Source organism: Talpa europaea (genome assembly GCF_964194135.1).
Source record: "Talpa europaea genome assembly, chromosome: 14".
In the NCBI taxonomy this organism is placed as follows: domain Eukaryota; kingdom Metazoa; phylum Chordata; class Mammalia; order Eulipotyphla; family Talpidae; genus Talpa; species Talpa europaea.
The window spans coordinates 45159048-45181464 of record NC_140082.1 but is presented as its reverse complement, the minus strand read 5'-3'; the positions used below and the strand labels follow the sequence as shown (position 1 = coordinate 45181464).

At 48.3% G+C, this 22417-nt stretch overlaps 1 protein-coding gene across 2 annotated transcripts in view; it reads right to left on the bottom strand.

Moving 5' to 3' along the window:
• Nucleotides 1-9041: 9041 nt before the first annotated feature.
• Nucleotides 9042-22417, bottom strand: part of TRIM67 (tripartite motif containing 67) — a gene marked incomplete at both ends in the record, with an annotated part of 35220 nt that continues 21844 nt past the window's right edge. The window contains 7 exons of one of the 2 annotated variants that reach the window (XM_084253638.1): nucleotides 9042-9107; nucleotides 11321-11483; nucleotides 14555-14858; nucleotides 16001-16139; nucleotides 17375-17520; nucleotides 19820-19979; nucleotides 21077-21187. In XM_084253638.1, coding sequence (XP_084109764.1) covers nucleotides 9042-9107; nucleotides 11321-11483; nucleotides 14555-14858; nucleotides 16001-16139; nucleotides 17375-17520; nucleotides 19820-19979; nucleotides 21077-21187 — 1089 coding nt within the window. The remainder of the gene's footprint in view (nucleotides 9108-11320; nucleotides 11484-14554; nucleotides 14859-16000; nucleotides 16140-17374; nucleotides 17521-19819; nucleotides 19980-21076; nucleotides 21188-22417) is intronic. The other variant, XM_084253639.1, reaches the window with a different exon arrangement.

Sequence of the window (22417 nt, the reverse complement as noted above, 5' to 3'; positions counted from 1 at the left end):
GACTGACCATGCTTCTGGGAAGAGTCCCCTGCAGGGGAAATGGTGGGATAGGGACCACTGAGGAACTAAACCTGTGCACTGCAGCCCAAGTTTCTTCCCCTTGTTCTATGCCAGAACCTTAATCACAACTGTCTTCCTGAGGGTGACTATTTTTCCATTGTCTTTTCTCTTTGCTGCTCAGCTTGCTAGAGGAAACTTTATCAATGGCGATGTAAAAAGTGTGGTCTTAAACTAGAGCTTCACTTACAGTACAGGTTGCTTTCTTTTAGCTCCTAAACCTGAGTGTTTCCAGAGGGCCCAGTGATCACAAAACTGTACTTTAAATTGCTCAGTAAATTAAAAGGAACTCAGTAAATTAAAAGAAAGGGACTCATCAGTCCCTTTCTTTTTCAACAGAGCCAGGAGAGTAAGATGGCCCCACCTCATCTTCACCTTCCATGAACCATTATGAGCCTTTGGGCATCTAGAGATACATTTGGGGACCAGACACCCAGTGTAGTTAATTCTGAAAGAGCATGTAAATTTGAAGTATAAATTACATTGGTTTTGTTTTTACCTTTTAATTTACCGAGCAATTGAAAGTAGTTTTGTGATCACTGGGCCCTCTGGAAACACTCAGGTTTAGGAGCTAAAAGAAAGCAACCTGTACTGTAAGTGAAGCTCTAGTTTGAGACCACACTTTTTATATCCCCATTGATACAAAGCTGATGAGATTCAAGAAAAACAAAGTAAATAATCCAGTCAAAAAATGGGCAGAAGAACTAAAAAGAAACTTCTCCAAAGAAGAAATGCAAATGGCCAACAGGCATATGAAAAAATGTTCAACATCACTTGTAATCAGGGAAATGCAAATCAAAACTACAGTGAGATACCATCTTACAGCAGTGAGAATGGCACATACTAAAATAACTAGCAACAACACATGTTGGCGAGGATGTGGAGAAAAAGGAACTCTCTTGCACTGCTGATGGGAGTGCAAAATGGTCCAACCACTATGGAGAGCTGTGTGGAGATTCCCCAACCTACTAAAGATAGAGATTCCATATGATCCAGCAATTCCACTCCTAGGTATTTACCCAAAGGACACAGAAACATTAATTCCAAAGGGCAACTGAACCCCTATTTTTATAGCAGCACTATTTACAATAGCTAAGCTTTGGAAACAACCCAAATGCCCACAAATAGATGACTAGCTCAAGAAGATGTGGTACATATACACAATGGAATATTACTCAGTAATCAAAAAAGATAAACACATTCAATTTGTAGCAACATGGATGGAGGTGGAAGGGATCATGCTCAGCGAAGTAAGCCAGAAAGAAAAAGGAAAATATAAGATGATCTCACTCATAACAGGAATTTAGAAAACCTAACCAAGGGGACAGGAAAAAGACTAATTATAATAAAGAAAAAATCAAAATCAACAAATAACCATAAACTAGAGACACACTTTTGGTGGGGGGGACAGAGAGGAAGGATTAGGGTCAAAATAAGGGGGGTGGGTATTGTACGGGGAGTATAACCAAGTTGGGAATGCATGCATTGTGTGAAAATGAAAAATGTAAGAATTATATAAAATAAAATATAAAAAAAATATTTAAATTAAAAAAAAAGAAAAAGAAAGGGCGTTAAACTGATTCTATAACTACTCTAATAGTCATTTCTAGCTCCTGAGATTTTTCCTAGTGGGTATCTAACGCCTATTTGGGAACTTCTACACCTTTTTAAAAAGATTACTCTTAAAAGCTGCCAAAATATATATCCTAACAAATACTGCCTTTCAAAATGAACCTGGAATAGGGCCTCCCTGGTGGCGCAAGGGGTTAAGACACAGCACTATGAAGCAATCCCCTCAGTAGTGTATTTCAGTACATCTGCCTGCTCTGCTCCCCACTCTGTCTCTGGTGAATCCTCTCACCCCCCCCCCCGCACGTCTGGCCTGTACCCCAGTTCTTGTATGCGCATAAATAAATAAATCTTTTTTTAAAAAAAAAAACAAACCTGGAATATAAATACTAATTCCGATATGGCTTCAATTCAAAACATATTTTGAGCTGTTCAATGGGTAATGCCTTTGGAGTTACATTAGAAAGTCAGCCATTTATGTGCATCTGTTTTGATCCAAAGTTTATAATTTACTTGGTTAGATCTGAATTTTTTAATAATGAGGAAAAAAGCCAAAATCACCATCACTGAAGACTTAAAAAAAAAATACCACAAACTTTGAGAAGTCCCAGCCACATCCAGCAAGGGCAATAGAGTTAAAAAAAAATTATGTAGTGCAGCCCAAGGTGATGGCTTTGAGGGACAGAACATTCCTGCCCTATAATCTCAGAGTTTGCATTGTCTGCTACCCAGCTGAGCCCTTGAGCAATCTGGCCAGTATCCAAGGATGAGGCCAAGTCTCAGGGTGGTCGGGGTCATGTGTGATGGTAACTCTTGAGAGCCAAGGGGCTCAGGTCAGACACCCAGGCTCAGTCTTGGTAAAAAGGGCTGGTTAGTCTTCATATACACAGGTTAGTGAGGATACTTTCCCCAAATCTGTTTGCTCTTGTAACCCGTGATCAATGTTCTATTCACGAATTTATCTTTTTTTTAAAGATTTTTTTTTTAATTTATTTTTGCATAGAAGAACTGGGGTGTAGGCCAGAGGTGTGGTGGGTGAGTGGATTCACCAGAGACCGGGTGGAAGCAGACAGGCAGATCCACTGAAATACACTGCTGAGGGGAGCAACAGGCGAGATATGAGAGGTCTGCTGCACCAGTGGGTTAGCACCCTGGCTAGGGATCGAACTCAGGCCTCAGGGGTGATAGTGGTGAGACTTAACCCCTAGGCCACCAGGGAGGCCCCTCATGAATTAATCTTAACCATGCGTTAACTGTTACCAGTTTCAAGCCTTATTACCTCTTGCAAAAATGAGTTTTATAAACTCCCCAGTTTGAAGTGGTACCTTATCATTTAGAGCCATATATAATCACATCAAGATTTCCTGGGCATGTGACCTTGACCCTGCTGCCTGACAAGGTCTGGGCCCTATGGGTGGCAGACATGTCTCCCTTACCCCCCCCAACCCCCCCCCCCCCACAGCTTCTGCCACCTCTCACTGTCAGGGAGAGCCAGTTTGGAGAAATGCAGACCTTGCTGCTGAGCAGTAATTACAGACCATACGCCATCTTTCAGTTGTTGGCAGTGTCAAAAGAATTTATTTCAAATCTGCTTAAGACTGTGGTAAAACTTAGGTTTTCCAAAAGGCAATACACAAAGTTCAACGAACCCCCAAAAGACCAGAAAACAGTGTTTGCAATTCAAAAAATACAAACGCTTGTGGATACCAATACAAAAATTAGAAAAAAGTTGCTTTCCTTTCCCCTTACTTCCCCCCTCGTGTTCCCAGTGGAACGTGAACACCAGCGGGACCAAGAGCTGCCACCAAATACCAACAACTAGTGACAGAAAGTGGATGTGATGGGGAAGGGGTGGTGAAGGGAGAAAATGGGTAAAGAAAGGCAGGAAAAAATGAAATTGTGCTGACAGCCAAAACAAGGATACAACGCTTTTTGTTACTTTTAAAATTCCTTTGCCAACGTTAAACAAACATCTCTCATGCTTAATACAATAGTGTGAAAGCAGCAATTCTACATCATGCATTTAACATTTTCCACTTGGCTTTCTCTCAGCTTCCTCTTGGTACTGAGAGTCTGGGTCTTGGGTTGTCTGGTCACCAGATGTGGGAGGAGTTAGAGAGGCTTTCTCTGGCAGGACTGTCACTCTGGAAGCCACGTTCCTGTTCCCACAGCTGCTCGAAATCACTTTTCCAAACCTCAGCCCTTCCTGAGGGCCTGGTTGGTAAACGGTGCCTGTCTTGCTTGCCCATGTACCCCCTGGGTCTTCCCTAGGACTAGGCTAGACTGCCTGTGTCCTCAGTGGGCAGTGCCCTTTGATAGAAGAGTGACACCTTCAGATGAGACTTTCCTGTAAGCCTCAACCCCCACTCTTGACTGAAGTCATTCATTGAAAAAACTGGGAATCCCTCTTAATAGACATCCCAGCCAGGTGATGACCACCAGCCCCTTTGCCTTTCAGCCCAACCAGCCTTCTAGACTGCTCTTCAGTTGTATCTCACTGTACTCTTTGACACTGATTTTCAAAATTGCTCCCTCTGCCGAATCTTTGGAAACAAAGGACATACGACAGATTGGGGGACCCCCTTTAGATACCAGAACTGAAGGTAACCAAGGAGCTAGGAAGGCTGGTTAATCTTTTTCTATGTTTTAAGGGGGCCTCTGCATGCAGATGCCTTTGAGATATGAGATGCGAACACATAGCCTGTTCACAGACTTTGTAAGAGTACCATTACATCAGGCTCATTGGGGATGGGCACATGTGGAGCATTGCTTTTGATGGCCATATGAAACCTGTTTTAAATGTCAATTTTACTCCCTCAAGGCCAGGCAGCTATACATAAATATTTGCTCCCATCATAAGAAGCTTGGATGGAAGACACTGGTCAGAAAATACTCTGGAAAGTCACTACACAGGCCTGATAAACTGAATGTGAATCAGCCTAGACTCAGTAGATGAAAGACTATCCTTTTTTAAATTTAAAGTGTTATTCTGTAATCCTCACATTACATCAGAGGAGGTAGGTTAGTATGACTAGTTCTATTTTCAGGTGGGGATACTGAGGCACAGGAAGATTTATTTAAGAGCTTTGCCCCCACTTATACCATAAGTCAAGATCAAAGTCAGTTAAAAAGAATCAAGTATCTGGGACCTGATCAATATGTCCTGCCCCAAATATACTCTTTATCTACTTTATTATCCACTTATAAGTTGCCAGGATCCTTTTTTCTTCAAGGAGGAACTGTCACAGAACATGATCAGTGAAAAGTTACTGGTTTACTTGCAAAAAATAAATAAAGCTCTGGGATTTCCCAGGATCAGCATAAAGCTTGAATATCTTCTTTCTTTTTTTTTGAGCTTGAATATCTTCTAATGATATCTGAATAGATTTTTTTTAAAACAGTTAAAGGCCACATATCTGGTCAAAAGTGGCATCTGGTCAAAGGTGTATCTGGTCAAAAGTAGCTAAGAAAAACGAGGGTTAGGAATTTTGCTTCCTAAGAATGGAGAGGGGTTTTCAGGGTATTGTCAGTCAATACAAAGTGAGGTCTAACAGTTTGGCTGCTGTTTGTGGCTCACTCCATTTCTTCCTACCTTCCCCAACACTATAGACTTAGGGACAATTCTGGTTTGGGGTTTAAAATGAAACCCTGCAGCTCTAGTTCCCTGAAGTCGACGCCCCATGCATCATTCTGCATATCCGCACCTGACAAACTACTGATATAACTTATTTATAATGGTTCTCAACCAGGGGTGTCCCCCAGGGGACATTTGGCAATGCCTGCCAACACTTCTGGTTGTAATGACGAACTTGGGGATGGCTACTGGTATCTAGGGGTGGAGGGTAAGGATGCTGCTAAACATCCTGCAAGGTACAGGAGGACCCCCCAACAGAGAATTACCCACCCCCAAATGAAAACAGCAGTGAGGTTGAGAAATCCTGGCATCCTCCGTGGGCCTTGTAATAGTCAAACTCCCTGCCAAGGATTTTATCCACCAGTTCTACCTTGCAGTCAGCAGTAGCCATGGGGCCAGCAGCAACTTTGGCTGGGAGCCACCTGCTCACTTGTGCTGAAACACACCTTTACAGGGGACCAAGCCTTTCACTAACAATTAGATTTAAGGCTTAAATGCAAGTATCCCTAGAGGAAGTACGCATAGATCCTGCATTCTGATCCTTTCCTGAGAGTGCTCTGGGAGGCAGAGGGCAGGGGCACCGTAAGGCTGGGGCATCCCAGGCACCAAGAACAGGAGGGAAGGGCCTATTCCCCTTACTCGTGGTGAATGCCACAGTTTTGCCCAAACTCGCTATGGAAAGTAGGGTCCTCAACCAACCTCGGTGGGCTCTGGGTGACTGAGGGCACTGCTGCAGCAACTACACAGTACACAGAACTGAAGAGTCAGCCTAGCACTGTGCACAGTTTCATAGTTTTTAGCTCAGTTACTTTGTGGGTAAGTATATGACTGATGGCTGCTTCAGCTGGAATCAGTATTTTCCCAAACAGGACAGGGGCGGGGCAAGCAGAGCTCTGGGTAATACCTTAGTTTGCTTTGAATTAGGAGCTGTGATGCTATACAGTAAGATGCTGTTTGAGATTTTTTAAAGCGGTTCATATGAAAAGGAAAGGCATACACTTTGACCAAACTGGCCCACTAGCAAAGAACAAACTGTAGAACCACGTCACAGGGGCATTATTTACAATGCTATGGAACTTGACTTTTAAATCACCTTGAATTCCTTTCTCACTGAAACTGCTTGATAGATGGACACCAAGTAATGCATTCCTCAGCCAGAGCCCCCAAAGCATCATCTTGATAAAAATTTTTATGTACAAAAGTGTCACCATCTGGTAAAGTAACAGAGAATTCGATGGCGAGAATCCCATGACCTGTGGCTTCTCCAAATCCGAGGGGCTTCTGGAGGGTGACATAAGGCCGTAGGAGTTGATGAGTTCCCTCTTCATTGCTGATCCCTACAGACAGAAGTGTGCTGCCTTCACCTTTAGGTCCACTCTTGTCCCTGATAGTGTTTTGTGCTGGAGACAGGAGAGCTGGCTGTATGATCCCTGGTATCAGCCATATTGCTTCTGGGCTGCTAGGAAGCTGGAAAAAGGCTCTCATCTGCTCCCCAAGCTCACAGGGCTCCTGTGACTGCTGCAAGTAGGGGAGGGAGTCCTGGTGGTTTCTTTCTGAATTTCAGGTAATTTTCTTCCTAAAGAGGCCACCTTCTCCCTTTCCGCACCTCCCCTGACCTAGGTCGTAGCTCTCCTGAGAGTGTTACCAAGCCCAGTTTTCAAACTGGTCTTCTCAAAAAATGGGGAGCCAGGACCACCTGTTTCCAGGAGCTCCCCAGCCTTTCATCCAGACTCCACTGTACAAAGCCATCCCACCCGGCTGCCCTCCCTAGCTGCCTTTCCAGCAGCACCTTCACTTCCGGCGCACTGGCCCTTTTCCAAAAGACAAGGGGACATTTCCCGAAGCAGATGGGTCTGGAAAGCCCAGGATCCACCTTCAGAAACCTTCCCCACCCTCCCAGCAGAGTCCACCCAGAGCTACGGCTAAGGAGTGAAGCCGAAGGAAGTGAAAGCAGAGAAGAGAGACCTGCACAGAGGAGGACCTGGCTGCCAGGCTGTGCACAATCCCTGGTCGCATCTCCAGAATAGGATGAAGCATGCCCCCAGGCACCCTGGAAACTACCTGCTGTGTCAAGAACCAAGAGGGAAGACCTCCACTCCCCTCTAAGCGGGTGATGGATTCCAGGGCCCCAAGGCAGTGACGGAGGCTTAAATACAGCACCAAGTGACTCCTGAAGGTGCCTGGAGGAGCCTGGTGGGCCAAGAGCTTGGCTTTGAGGTAGGATTGTCGGATCTGCTGAAGGAGGGTAGGGGCTGCCCAGCAACGGCTGGATGGCTCGGAAAGCAGCTAGAAACCGAGTTAACACAGTTGGTGCCGGTTTACGGGCTAAGTTTTATAAAAATCCAATCCAGCAAATAGACAAGTGACTCCTCAACCTCAAAAACAAAATGCTTGATAAAATATATTCTCTTAAAAAGGAGAAAGATCTTTGACCAACCAGATGAAGATGGAGGTGGCAGGCGATGAGAAGAAGAGAGTGGGGGTGAGCTGCAAGGTGCTCTGGGGACCATGAGAGCTCCAGGCTCAGATTTTGGAGCGAGATCCTTCCAAGAGATGGAAATGACTCAACAGGGATCTCAAGGGAGAAGGTTAGTGTTCCCAGCAAGGAGAGGAGGCCCCACTTCCAGAGCCTTCCCTTGGTCAATGGGACACAGCTCACCCGGGGCTCATTCCAGGAAGCTGAGGGACTAGGAACACAATATTGCTATCGACTTCCTGCCTTCTTCAGAGGTCCTGTCCACACCACCGTGGCAGACCTGCCCTGCCCTGGGGGCACTTCTTGCTTTCCTGACTATGGTGGGGTAGGTCTAAAACAAAGGTCTAAAGCCTCTAAGAGGCTTCCCCCGGGTCTCCCATTTTATATGCATATGAATCGGAGAGCAAATGAGACAGCTTTGCAGTTAACCTTTTGGGGAGTACGTTCCAGAAAGAGCTACCTACTAAAGGGGGACATATCATATAGTCATTCAAATTCCAGTAGTAGTTTGTGTATGTCTAAGAACTAAGTACTGAGTGAATGAATGAATTTTAGTGAACTGTTTTGGAGGGGTGTGTGTGTGTGTGTGTGTGTGTGTGTGTGTGTGTGAGAGAGAGAGAGAGAGAGAGAGAGAGAGAGAGGTTGTTTGATTAATGAAGGACTTAAAGAAACCATTTAAAAATGTTCTCATCAGTTCAAGGAAAGAGGCAAAAAAGCAAAAAAGGAGTAACGATTAATGTCCCATCTGGATTAGGTCTATGAGTGGTGTAACCTACTGAAGACTCCAGGACCCAAAAAAATCAAATAACTTGTCCTGGCAAAGACGGGAACCTGCAGGCTTGGGGCTGTGAAGGAGCATCGTGCTCGCAGAGGGTTGACACGGGGTATGTGATTACAAAGTGTCTCCCAGCCTCTTGTTCTCAGTAAGTCAATCTCAAAGTCTGCTTTTCCCTCCCACCACCTTCCTCTATGGCCTGAAAGACAGGCTGTGAAACCAGATGGCAGGAAACATAACCATAAACCCTGAATACTTCCTCATTCCCTCGAGAAAGGTCCTTCTTCGTGAGTATTTGTAACGTCCAGGGCGAACAAAGGTGAAACGCACCCACGGTCACCCCCAACAGTGGCCTCAACAAACGTGGCCTGCAGACCCACTCCGTGTCCCTCAAAGAAAACATGTCCTTAGCATACTCAGTGGCTGCTGGGTTGCACCCGTGACCTGGTCGTCCTGCCCTCATCATGTCAACGTAGTGAGGGATGCGGGGCTGTCCCCAGAAGAGCAGGAGCAGAGCTGGAGCTGAGAGGCTAGTTGCCCGACAGCTTTGGCCGCCCCAGGTTTGTCGGAACTTCCAATCCTGTGTGCAGGGTGACCTGGAAAAGAAGATAGGAAGGAAAGGGAGGTGAGAGAGGCTGCCTGTGGAACCCACCCCCTGGCCCTCATGGCACAGGGGCTGTCAGCAGCTCCCTCTACTCGCTCTATTTGGGGTCCCACTGGCAGCAACCTGGGGCGCCTTTGTACTGTGGATCCGCTGTTTATTATGCTGCTCAGTGACTCTAATGTAAGGTCTCCTAGGAGCTGGCTGGAGGCTCTTTCCTCAGAAAACCACACAGCTGCCTGTATTCTCCACTGTGTCCTGGTTGCCAGGAGCCCCGGTGAGCTGATGCCCTGGGGTCTGGTTCTCACGGTTGTACAGTTGGTCCTGGAACAACACGGGTCTGAACTGCACGGGCCCACCCACACACGGGTTTTCTTTTCAATGAATACATTAGAAAATTGCAGGGAAGATTTGTGGCAATTTGAAAAAGCTCACAGACAAACCAGATAGCCTAGAAATATGGAAAAAAGTAGGAAAAGATATGTGCATAAAATGTATGCAGATAATAGTTTAGTTTGTCATTTGCTACCATACTACAGACAGAGATCTATTATAAACAGATAAAATGGAGGGCCTCCCTGGTGGCACAAGGGGTTGAGCACCACACTGTGGAGCAATCTGCAGCCACTGCAGCTTTTTGTTCGATCCCCGGCCGCATGAGTTTGATTCCTCGCCAGCCAGGAAGAAACCCCCATGGTGCAGCAGACCTCTCCTGTCTCGCCCACTGCTCCCCTCAGCAGTGTATTTCAGTCTGTCTGTTCTGATCCCCACTCTGTCTCTGGTGAATCCTCTCACCACGCCCCCCCCCATCTCTGGCCTGTACCCCAGCTCTTGTATGCATAAATAAATAAATCTTAAAAAAATATATATTAAATGGATAAAAACCTACCCATACAAATACTAACAGACCTCATGGTGTCATTTGCAATTGAAAATAAAATATAAAAAAATGCTATCAGAAAGGCTTCTAGTCAAGAGCAAGCTGTTAGTTAAGTTTGGAGGGGAGTATCAAATTCTACGTGGATTTTGACTGCATGGAGAGTCAGCATCTCTCACCACTGGGTTGTACGTGATCAACTGTCTGTTTCTGCTTTCTCTCCAGGGCGCTTTCCCTTCCTGCTTCGGTTTTATTAACAGTGGGGACGAGGTGTCCATATTTCCTGCTGCCTCGAAGCCCTTTTGCAGATGAGCAGGGTCCAAATCAACCGACACACGATGGATGCAGACCCATCAGCATCCAGGCCCAATGGCCACTGCAAAGCAGGACTAAGCCCTCCCCAGAGGAGGGGCACTATGCCAGAAACAAATCTGCTCCACGGTTCTCTCGCCCATCACACCCACACTGGGGACCCATTTCTTTTGTCTGTTTTGGGACCCCTGAGCCATCAGCACTCTTCTGGGACTGGACCCAGCCTGAGATGAAAAAGGACAAGTTTCTTGCCTGCTTCATGGGAAAGCCAGCAAGGAGTGAGCAGACCTGGTCTCTCCCAACTCTCCTATGTTATTTCTCCTCTCAGGGGAAAACCACACAAAGGTTCAGCATTCCCCACCTGCAAGGTCCCAGCATGCAGCTGGCCACTGGATCCAAGCTGGGCAAGGGGCACTGACTGTGCATGACTTCATCCCCCCAATGCAGCTTTCCCAGAAAATGGAATCACTACATGCTCCCTCCCCCATCCTCTCTTCCTCCTCCCTGTGTTGTTCCTTCACAAGCTGCTGTCCAGTTTCTGCTTGCTTGTAGGTGAACCAGTAAGAACTGAACACTCAGAGCCTCCCTGGTGGCGCAAGGGGTTAAGACGCCACCTATGAAGCTCACTGCAGCCTCTGCAGCACAAGTTCTATCCCTGGCCAGGGAGGTGACCCACATAGCGCAGCAGACCTCTCCTGTCTCGCCCGCTGCTCCCCTCAGCAGTGTATTTTGGTCAATCTGCCTGTTCTGCTCCCCACTCTGTCTCCGGTGAATCCTCTCATCCCTGAAAACTCTGGTCTGTACCCCAGGTCTTATGTGCATAAATGGATAAATCTTAAAAAAAAAAAAAAAAGAATTGACTACTCAGAGACTGGTCTCCTGGGGATGCCCAAGTTTGGTAGGCAAACTCTCACCACAGCAGGCACTGCAGTTGGCTTCTTCATGGCCCACTTGGCCTAGGTGCACTAAGGAGGCTCCCAGGCCTGGGGTGGGGGTCACCCTAGAGGGACGTGTGGTACCTGCACATTGCGGTTGAGGCTGAGGGCTGGCATGAAGACTCCGTCCACGTGGCTGAAGGCTGTGGGGCCCTGCTGCTGCCCGTTGATGAAGAAGGTCAGGGTGTGCTTATTCAGGTCCAGCAGCACGCCGACTGTCGCCCCCTTGCACACTCCGCCTTCTGTCCTGGGAAGAGAAGCCCCGGGGAGCCTCATCACCACACCTGGCTGGGGTGCAGGTGAAGGCTCCAGAGAATCACTTTGAAGGTGTTGGGAGACCCTTCCCTAAACACACAGCCCCATGGTGTGCAAGAGCTGCTCTTCTGGGCCATGAGTCTTCTCTTGAGGTCTGCTCGCCTGATAAGGGGTCCCACAGGACACCTTTCCATTCATCAAAGGCTCCCTGTGCTAGGGGAGCCAGGGGTCTTTCTTTACTGAAAGGTCTCTTTACTGACAGTGCCAGAGACCTGCATGTCCACGGAGCTCGGGTTTTCCTGAGTGGCTCCTACTTACAAATGTGGAGCCTGGGGCCTCCCTGGTGGCGCAAGGGGTTAAGCACCGCACTATGAAGCTATTCGCAGCCTCTGCAGTTCGATCCCCAGCCAGGGAGCCAACCACATGGCGCCATAGACCTTTCCTATCTCACCCGCTGCTCCCCTCAGCAGTGTATTTCAGTCTGTCTGTTCTGTTCTCCACTCTGTCTCTGGTGAATCTTCTCACCACCTGCATCTCTGACCTGTACCCCAGCTCTCATGTGCATAAATAAATAAACCTAAAAAATTTATAACAAAAACAAACAAATGTGGACTGGAGCAAGAGAAGGAAGGTTTTTCACCTGCCCAGGACAAGAACTAACTTGGTACACTTTTCAGTTTTAGCCAGTCCCTAGCCCACAGGTGACTCCTTGAGGATGTAAATTGTGAAGATCTTTTTTTTTAATTATTATTATTATTATTATTAAAGATTTATTTATTTATTTATAAAAGCACTGGGAATAGTCAGAAGTGCGGGAGGGTGAAAGGATTCACCAGAGCCAGAGCGGGGAACAGAACAGGCAGACTGACGAAGTACACTGCTGAGGGGAGCAGTGGGCGGCAGGAGAGGTCTGCACGCCATGTGGGACCCTCACCAGCGGCCGGGGATCAAACCGGTGCTGCAGAGGCTACGGGCAGCTTCACAGCCTAGCGCTCAACCGCTGCGCCACCCGGGGAGGCCCTAATTGTGAAGATCTTGATGCACGTTGGTGATTCTACATTTCATGAGTGGTGGGACTCCTACCGCCTCCATGGAGTAGAATCTTTAAGTGAGCAGCACTCTCCAGGGGACCTAGGCTGACCGGGCCCCTCTCCACAGGCCAAGTTCTTCAGGCTCCTCTCCTAGCTGAGGGCTGGGGTCTTAGTCTTTACCTGTCCTTTCCTGATTGGGACAGAGCAGATCAGCTGGAGGCTGATGGGAGGCAGAGAGAATGGGAATGTCGTGCAGAGGATTTGGTGGACTCCCCACCAGAAGGGTTTGTTTTGGTGGGCAGCTTTCAAAAGGTGTGTTGGGGATCCCAGGACAGGAGGATCCTGCAGGTGGGAAAAGGGAACTGCGAAAGGGCCTTTGGTGCTGTTTGGAGAGTGACCACCGGGTGGCTCTAGCAACAGGAATATGCCTCACGCCCAGGGTGCTCACAGCTAAGGTTTGTGCTGGGGGTGCCAGACTGAAGGCCATGTTCCCCCAATCCTTCATGCATACATCAAACTGGAATCGGGATTCTGAGCTAACCCCTGACAGTACCCTTAATTTGCCTGTGACTTGGGCTACTATTTTTACCCTTTCTAAGCCCTGGTCTCATTATCTGTGAAATGACAAAAAAAACAGTACATTTGTGGGGACTTAGTGAGATCATATAAATCAGGTTCTTCCTGCAGTGTCTAGCACTGAGTGAATCTGGGTGCTCCTTTGGCTTAAGAGAAATTGGTGTGTCCAGACTCAGGCCCTTTGTGGTCTGCAGCAGAGGCTGGAGTAGGCCCAGAGTTGGGTCAATTTGCAGGGCTGGTCCACATGCTGGGTCTGGTCAGCCTCTGCACCTGGTCAGCATGCAGGGCCCAGATAGCCTGCAGTGTCCAGGCAGAAGGTCCAGAGACACAGAGATACCTGCCCCTTCCCCAGCCTCTGGAGACAGAGGGCGCTGCCAGTGAAAAGGCAGGTGGGCGGTATTCAGTCTCCTTCCAAACCCTGCTCCAGATCAGGACTCTAGGGAGGTTTATAGGAGATGCAGATGGACCCAGAACACAGAAAGCTTCCAGACAAACTTTGCCTGGAGTGAGGGCCTGGTGAAGTCAGCTCTTTGCCTCTCCTACCTTGGGACATGACCCTCAAGGGACTAAGAAGGAGACTCCAAAGCAAGGAGGCAATTTGGGGTAGCTACAACTTACCATTTCTGGTTCCTTTGTCATACCATCCCCCTCCCCCACCCCACTTCACACACAAACACATTCACAGGCTGGATGTGAGCACAATATCCCTGGTGGGAGGAGGAGAGAGAGAATACCAAGCTACAAGGGGAGAGTGGGGCCCACTGCCTTCTCTGTGTCTGAAGAGTGAGATCCAGGCACCCCAAGTCCCTGGAAGAGGTCAGGCATCAAGGGCATCTTTCCTACAGCAGCCCCAAAGGAACTTTCTCCCCGAGAATCTGAATTTCCTGTGTCTACTCTGGTAATGCCAATCCCAGGGCCAGCCTCAGCAGTTTGGTGGGCGGGTGGGGGTGGCTTGACCGAACCGTCATCAGTGAGCTCCCCAATAATCCCTGCCCTTCTCATGCCCACCTTGTTGGAGGACACTGCCTTGGGTCAAGGGAGGTGGGGCCGTGGGAGGGGTCACTGCAGGTAAATGACCGGCCATGGCAAGGGCACCTGCTCCCTCTGCAGACACCTGGACACAGCCCTGGAGTTACTGGCTCTTCAGCCTCTCAAGTGTGGTCTGGAAAGTGGAATAGAACCAGGAGGAGAAGCACAGCAGGGGAAGGACCTGGAAATGGACTTATGCTGACGTCACTTTAGTCACTGCTGCGGACTCTCATTAGGGCTATAGGCAAATGGCCATTTCTACCTAGTCAGAGTCCAACTCTGGAAATTGGACACCAAAGTGACTAAAAACATTCCCCACATTCCAGACGCCTGAACTTTGGCGTAGCAGAAGGGATGCTGGGCCCTCAGGACCCTCAGCCCCAAACACCCTATGTCTGAGAAGCTCCAGCGAGGGCTCACCGCGCACCTGTTGGTGTGGGAGTTGCAGTGCATGAACCAGCTGCGGTTGTTGTCCACGTACATGGCCCAGGCCTTGTCATCCTTGCCCAGCATCATGTCCTTGACCACGCTGGCCCTGGCCACTCCGAAGGCAGGGTCTGGGTGGTTGTCATATCGGTCCACGTGCAGCTCCCAGTAGTGCACGCCTTTGGAGAATGCAGCCGTGCCCAGCACCACCCGGTCGTCATAGCTACTGCAGGTGGCTGTCTGGTTGTCATTGGATAGAATGATGTCCCGGTGCCCAGAGTTGGGGTCAAATGTGAACCAGGCCACTGGAAAGGTGGAGGCAAGAGGAGAGGGTCGGAGGACGGATTTAACCTGCCATCTCTAACCTGGACTTAGAGCCACAAACCTACTTGCATCTATCAGCAAGTGGGCACTGACATCAAATATCCTGCCCTGTGTGATTATCATGCAAAAATAAACATGTGCATGCATACTCTCTGCTCTGTGTGCCTCCAAGTTTCCAGTCCCATGGACCCAACTGTGCCAAGGAACACAGACATTCAGACCTCGCAGTCCCAAACCTAGATGCATTTTGTGGAGTTCTGGTTCCTAATATTCTCTGCCCTTCCCTGCTGCATAAGCTGTTGTGAGCTCAACTAAGCAAGTAGCCACGCCCGCCTCGTGAGACACAGAACAAGTGTCGGGGCGTAGCCACAGTCACAAAGTTGTTTCCCTGCTTCCAGTCCATGGTGTAGCGCCCCCTTCTGCTCTCCAAAGCCCTCAGCTTGTGGGAAATGAGGCCCTTACTCTAGAATTACCAACACAACATGCCACACAAGTCTCAGGGCTGGAGGAGCAAAAAGCAAGTGACTGCTTGATGATTTATAAAATGACTCTGAGAGACAGCCTGGGCATGTGACACTTTTCTTAGAGCAACCAAAGGATGTGCAGGGAGAAATGATGACAATGAACACAAGACAGGCCTCATTCTGGAGCCTCTGCAGCTCAGGCTGGGGTGTGCTGGGCTCAGAGGGGCAGAATCCCTTGGGACATGTTCTTTGTATCATCGCTCCCTGCTGAGGACTCCAATAGTCAAAACCCAATGGAATATTGATGTGCTCTTGTGTGAAACCAGAAAAGACCCAGCCAGATATGGAAACCATCAGATCTGACCTCTCGAGTTGGGAATTCCAGGGTCAGGGCCCGCTGCCTGGAGGATTTGAATGTAGGGGCCAGCACATGCCACCCTGGCAGCCATGCAACTCCCTTTCACTGGAACTGTCCTACCCACTTATGGTCCCTCACCCCCAACTATAGCCTCCACTCCCTCATTCCTTCCTCTTTAAGCAGCTGATAGGTTTTTCCTGGTCTATGAGACGAAATTTGGTTTGGGTCTCGAACTCCATTTTTCTCCTTTAGGAACTTATCCCTGGTTTTGTTTCTGTCCCCCGGATGCCCCAGTGCTTACCATCAGAAGTCTGCAGGACGACAGTTTTACTGTAAGGCCCAACGCCAGATGAGTTGAAAGCCTTGACTCTGGCATTGTAGGTGCTGTTGAAATGAAGCCCGTCAATGGTGCACAGGGTCTCCTTCCCCACATACACTTCCTACAAGAGAGGAAGGCTGCTCATTAGGTGCCTATGTTACTTGGAAACTTTCTCTTGCTGTTGGTTCCTGTTAAAACATTCAAAGTATTATCATCCCAATGGAGTTATTGAACAGGGAAAATTTGGGTGAGTGGCAGCAGGAAAACAGATCATGTTCAAGTCAGAAGCAAACCTTGAGAATCTGTGAGGCGTGATGGGTCTTAGGGAGATAGAGGTAGGTGGCAGGTCTGCACCAGCTGGGACACTGCCTGAGAACATCCTATCCCTGGGCCCAGGGCCCCCAGAAGGAAAGGGAGCTGAATTATCTCCTTGACTACTGTAGGGTAAATAGTTTTCAGGCTTTTCTGCCCTCCCACCATTAGGGTTGCCCTGCCTGATGGGGCACCTGCAGTTGTTACATTGTTGTAAGCTGTCTTGTTTACTTCTGTGGGCCATGGGAGGAGTATTTCGGATAGTCACCAAGAGAAGCAGAAGCAGGAGAGGAGGCAGGAGAGAGACAGGAGAGACAAGTGTGTTAAAGAAGGCCAGAGAAGCCCAGAGTGAAGACTTGCAGAGGGCTTGGAGTACTGCTGGTTTCATGGACCCCCAGCACTCCTGCCTGCCATGTACCTGGTTGCTGCTGTACATGTAAAAGCTCAATAAAAGCCTGAGAAACCCACCGAGGGCTCCAGGACTCTCCTTTACCCGGCCTGCTCAGATCATAGATAATCTACACTGTGCCTATCCTGCCCCAACAACTACCATGCAGGGACCCCACCCCCCCAGCCTCTTGCGCACGTCAGCCTGGGAGTCTCAGTTTCAGGGTGGGCTGGGGTGAGGGCAAGCAAGCCAGGGCATGCCAGGTAAAATAATTTGTGAGCCAGGCAAGGCAAGGTGTGACAGAATGTTGAGGGGACAGGGAGCTGCATGAGTGGGGCTATGTGGGCAAATGTTGAAGAACAGAAATGACTGGATTGATGGGATGAACTGGGAATAAGGCTCATGCTTGAGACAGCTTCTCTGAAGCTTGCCTCAGAGCTGGGTCAGTCTTCACAGATATGTCATCCCCAATTTTCTTGGTGGCTCCACCTCTGCCTGCTGAGGCTGTTCAGAACTAGCCCTTGGTAGAGAAGCCCAATCTCCCATGAGAAAAGACCCCCGGGCCTCCGTCCTTGGAATCGATGTCCTCTCTGAGAGGTATCAGTGAAAAGCAACACCTCAGGGGCCTCGTCAGAACCCCCCGAATTGAGCCTTACCCGGAACTGCCCCCCGTCACCATCGTCCAGCTCCAGGATGTAGCCGTCTACAGGGCTGTGGGTGAAGGGCGGCATCCTCCAGGCCAGCGTGACGCTGTTGTTGCGCGTGCAGCACTTCTCCAGCTGCAGCAGCGGGACGGGCGGCACTGTGATGGCAACCGGCTGGTTAATGTGCCATGCTCTGCTCAGGGTGCCAGGATGCCCCCATGCATCCCCTTTCTGTATTCCCAGGACCCCAGGTCACCCGGTGGGGACCCCCAGCTTCTTGCACGCACACCTCAGCCTGTTGTGTCACTTCAAGATGGGCTGGGGTGAGGGCAATTATGGGTGATTGTGCCCTGCTCAACCTAGGGGGGGTGTCCTGGAATCTGGGGGCAAGGGTAGACCCAGTAGTCGCCCCCCATCTCTGAGTCTATAGCCCTGAGGAAGGACTGTCTTCTCCCCGACCTGTCCATTGAGAAGCACTGGTTTGACTCTCAGACCTGTGAGGATTTCCCGAGTACCCCAAAAGCTACATCCATAATCTCCCAGCCTCAGCACAGGCCTACACAAACCTTCTCTCCAGGGCCAGCGTGCAGCTCACACCTGGGAATGGTGGTTGCCTATGCAAGATGCACAACCATATTTAAGTCTTTGGCTAGAAGCATTTTTAAAGCCCAGGGAACCAGATTCGGGAAAGAGAGGTAATTTTAGAGCATTAGACAGTTAATCCATGAAATTAAGGATTTGAATCATAACTGATGTATCATGTTATGATTTGAATCATAACATGTATCATAACTTCTGATGTTTGTTTTTTCCTATTGATGTTTTTATTTCCTAGTGGTGTTCAGTGTCAAAGAGTTTAGAAATACAGTTTATAAGGACGTATTTTAAAGGAAAAATTGGAACACCAGTGTTCAGAGCTACAGATTTCAATTTGGCTCTTAATATTAGGACACCATCTTCTGGGGTCAACCGATGGTTTAGTTGGATGCAATCCTGATGGTTTAGTTGGATGTCTTGGTTACAGACTTGCTCTCAGGACTTGCTGAGAGCTCAGCCTGATTCTCCAAGCCACAGTTTGAGTGTGCAGGAGTTATCTCTTTGCTTCTAGTGATTTCCACTATCCCATCCCATTCAAAGCAGTTCCAACTTCCTTCTGCATTCCCATGTTACAGAGCCACCCCTCCCTCTGCAGCAGCAACCCCACTTGGCCAGGGTCCTCCCACTCCTCAGCACCTGCTTATTTACACCTAAAGCAGGTGGTATTTCCGAATCTCACCCAAGGTGCAAGCTGAGAGGGGAGTGAGCATGGAGATGTGCAAGAGACTTGTTTTTTGAGGGTTTAAAAATGGCCACATATTTCGCAGGTAAGGATCTTCCTGAATTCACAAATTCTGTAGGTGTGGCATTCAGTCCTTTAACACTTCAGTTATAAAAAAAAAGGGGGGGGCCCTTCCTAGTGGTGCAGGGGTTAAAGACAGCTCTATCAAGCTATCGCCAGCCACTGCAGCGTGAGTTCTATCACTGGCCAGGGAGGTGACCCACATGGCGCAGCAGACCTCTCCTGTTTCGCCGGCTGCTCCCCTCAGCAGTGTATTTCAGTGGTTCTGCCTGTTCTGCTCCCCGCTCTGTCTCTGGTGAATCCTCTCACCGCCCCCTGCACCTCTGGTCTAAACCCCTGTTCTTGTATGTATAAATGTATAAAAAAAAAAATCTTAAAAAAAAAAAAAAAAACAACCCAAACAGCTTTATTTCTCCTCTTAAATGGACTCTTGATATCTCTGGAGAGCCAGACTTGGGAACAAGTCTCTGGTTTGGGCCATCATTTGCTTAATTTGTAACCTGGGGCAAGTTATGCAAACTTACACCCACAGCCTGTGTTCCCCACGTCTGTCTGATCACTTATCATTCTCTACCTGATTCTGCTTTTACTTCTGACCTTACTGCTCTTCTTGGGAAACAGAAAATTTATTCCTGTCCCGTGGCCTTTGCACAAGCCTGGAATGTTCTTCCCCTGTATTGCATCTCCCTTCTCTTCACTTCGAAATACTCCCCCTCATATCTATTGCTGTCCCCATCCCCTGCAAAACACCTTCTTCTTAGCACCTGCCACTATCAGACATGCTGTTATAGATTGTCTGTGTATTGTCTATTTTCTTCTCTAGTCCTGTGATGGAGTTTGTAGTCTTGCTCAGGCTGTGTCCTGTGCACCTAAAGTAGTGTCTGGCACATGGCAGACATTCAATAAGGGTCTCTAAATGAACAGATGATCCACCTTTACAAACTCATCCTGGGGTGCTACCTATTCCAGGTCTCACATAGCCAATGGGTGGCTGAGGTGGGACTTGAAACTGGGTCTGTGATTTTGGCTTCCCCCTCCTCCCTGCCTCATGCCACATATCACGAGATTTCCACTGCCCCCTCAGAGTGAAGCACTGAGCTGGGCCAACCGCGGCTCACCCCTACATTTCATCTGAATGAAGTCCAGCTGGTGGATGGCCTGCAGCAGCGGCTCACTGTCCAAGGTCAGGTCAAATTCCGCAGACACTTTTGGCTCCAGGGCGCCTTTGACCCACTGCTCCTGAGACACTTGGACACGCTTGATCAGAGCGTCTGAGATCTTAAAGGGAACAGAGTTCAAGGTTTCCACTTACAAAGGAAAAATTATGTAGCCAGTGGCGAGGAAAGAGAAAAGGTTTCCCATCTCCCCAGGGAATGGACTGTCCTCACCAGTATGACACTGCACAGATAACATGCCTTGTACGGTTTCAATCGTGTTTTAAAAGTATGTACATTTTAACCATAAAGAAGCACTTACTATTTAAAGAAATTAGGTCAAACCCTTTTTTGAAGCAGCTGATACTTTTAAAAATATCAAAAGCATTCTTCTTATGCCTCTTTTGCTAGACCTAGTACTCTGTGAAGGCAAACATGCTAACGGTATATCTCTGGGTCTGAAGAAAATATTTTTTATATCACCAGAATTTTGAAGCTCACTGTGACCCCATTCCTGAGTGTTTTCCTCTGAGTGTTTCTGCTCCAATTTTTCACTGAGTGGCACCTTCAGCTCTCTTCTCCTGTACGCTGCTGGAAAGTCCTCCTCATTCAAACATTTGGACATGTGCCTGTATGTTTCTTGAGCACTAATCAAGAGGATTCATCATTTTCTCCACAGAGGACCGAGCTCCCATCTGAATCATTGCCATATTCCTCAGAGATGCTCATGACCTTGAGCCTGGCTGCTGGAGGGACGCCTTGGCAAAGCTACATGGACCCTGCAGGCAATGGTCATCTGTCCAGGTCTACAGGACTCTGCGTATTGGGCAATGTGTCATTTGGATTCTGCAAACTCACTTCTTCCTGCGTAATCTTTCTAACTTATTTCAGAAAGACTCTCCTTCCCCATTTGTGGGGAAAATATTGCATCAGGGCCGATGGAAGTCCAAGCATAAAAGCCTGGCATTTTGGCCTTTGAGATGATGACATTTGACCTCCTTGTTTAATATGGAACAGAAATGGTCACAGCTAGTGAAAGGCAGAGCCAAGGTGAAAACCTACATCTTTTGGAGTCACTGAGCAAAGGAGAATCTACCCATCTCCAAGTCATTGGGAGGGACCTTTCTAAGACTTCAACTAGTTTTGGCGGGCGGGGGTGGGTAGTGATGGAGTCGGAGGAAGGAAACCAGTCCACCTAGTGTCCTTGGGGAACCAGCTCACCTGCAGAAACCCAGAGGGGTCATTCTCCTTGATCACCTCCAGGCAGTACTCCATCAGTCCTGTTGACTGGCGCAGCTTCAATGTGCAGTGATTGATCTGGTCCCAGACCATCTGTGATAAATGAATCCCTGGTAACTGCCTCATCAGAGAAGAGCAGTCTGGTTGCAGTGAGTCAGAGAAATGGCATAGAGAAAGCCCTGGAAGAGGCAGCTCTGGTCCAGATCTTGCACCCTCTCCTCTCACAGCTCTGCTCCCCCGCCCACAGCACAACATCCAACAGAGCAAAATTCCTGAACTCTGGACAGTAAAGCAGAACAGGGGTATCACCTGAAACTCTCCATGTGGACTGACCAATGATAACTTCTTACTATTGACAGTTGGGAGGCCAGGGGTAACTTGATGCGCTCACTTGCTTTTCCTGTAAGCCATGGACCATCATAAACACTCAATCCTTTTCTTGAAAGTTTTATATATATATAATATATATATGATTCTATATATATATGATTTTAAGAATTTCATACCTTTTCAGATATTACCACACCATACCCACCACCAAAACACACATAATCCTTCACCGAAAGTATTATTTTCTCATTCAGTTGGGAAATGTCTATAAAATGGATCAAGCCTCCTGGACAATGAAGCAGTCCTTTGTCAATGCAGAGTACTCAGGGGGCACCTGCCTGGACTCAGTAAACCCTCCCTGGCCTGTGGTGGATGTTGGTCATGTTATTATTAGCAGCAATAATACTGAGTGCATGAGCTATCACAGAGAGACTGAAGAAGGGGACAGAGGTAGAGATCTGAGCAGACCATCCCTGTCACTGGTCACTTCTGGTGTGCAAGATGAGAACAAGAGGAGTCCTTTAGGGCCTCCATGGTGGCATACAGGTTAAGTCTCACTGATATCACCACTACAGCCTGAGTTCGATCCCTGGCCAGGGAGCTAAGCCACATATGATGCAACAGACCTCTCCTGTCTCGCCCACTGCTCCCCTCAGCTGTGTATTTCAGTAAATGCACCTGTTCTGCTCCCCACTCTGTCTCTGGTGAGCCCTCTCACCTGCCAAACCTCTGGCCTACACCCCAGTTCTTCTATGCAAAATAAAAAAGAGGAGTCCCTTAGAAAACAAGAACTTAGAGAAGATGGGAGAGGGTAGGCTTCTGACCTGAAAACAGCAGGATTCAGGGTGTCTGACTTCATCTTGGGAGGGAGAGCATAGGTGTTGACTAGCTTCAGGGAATGTCACATGAGTGTAAGTAGGTCAGGGGAAACATGCTCATTTCTTTCTTGTGTCCTTTATTCATCCATCCACCCTTCATCATCCATCCACCCTT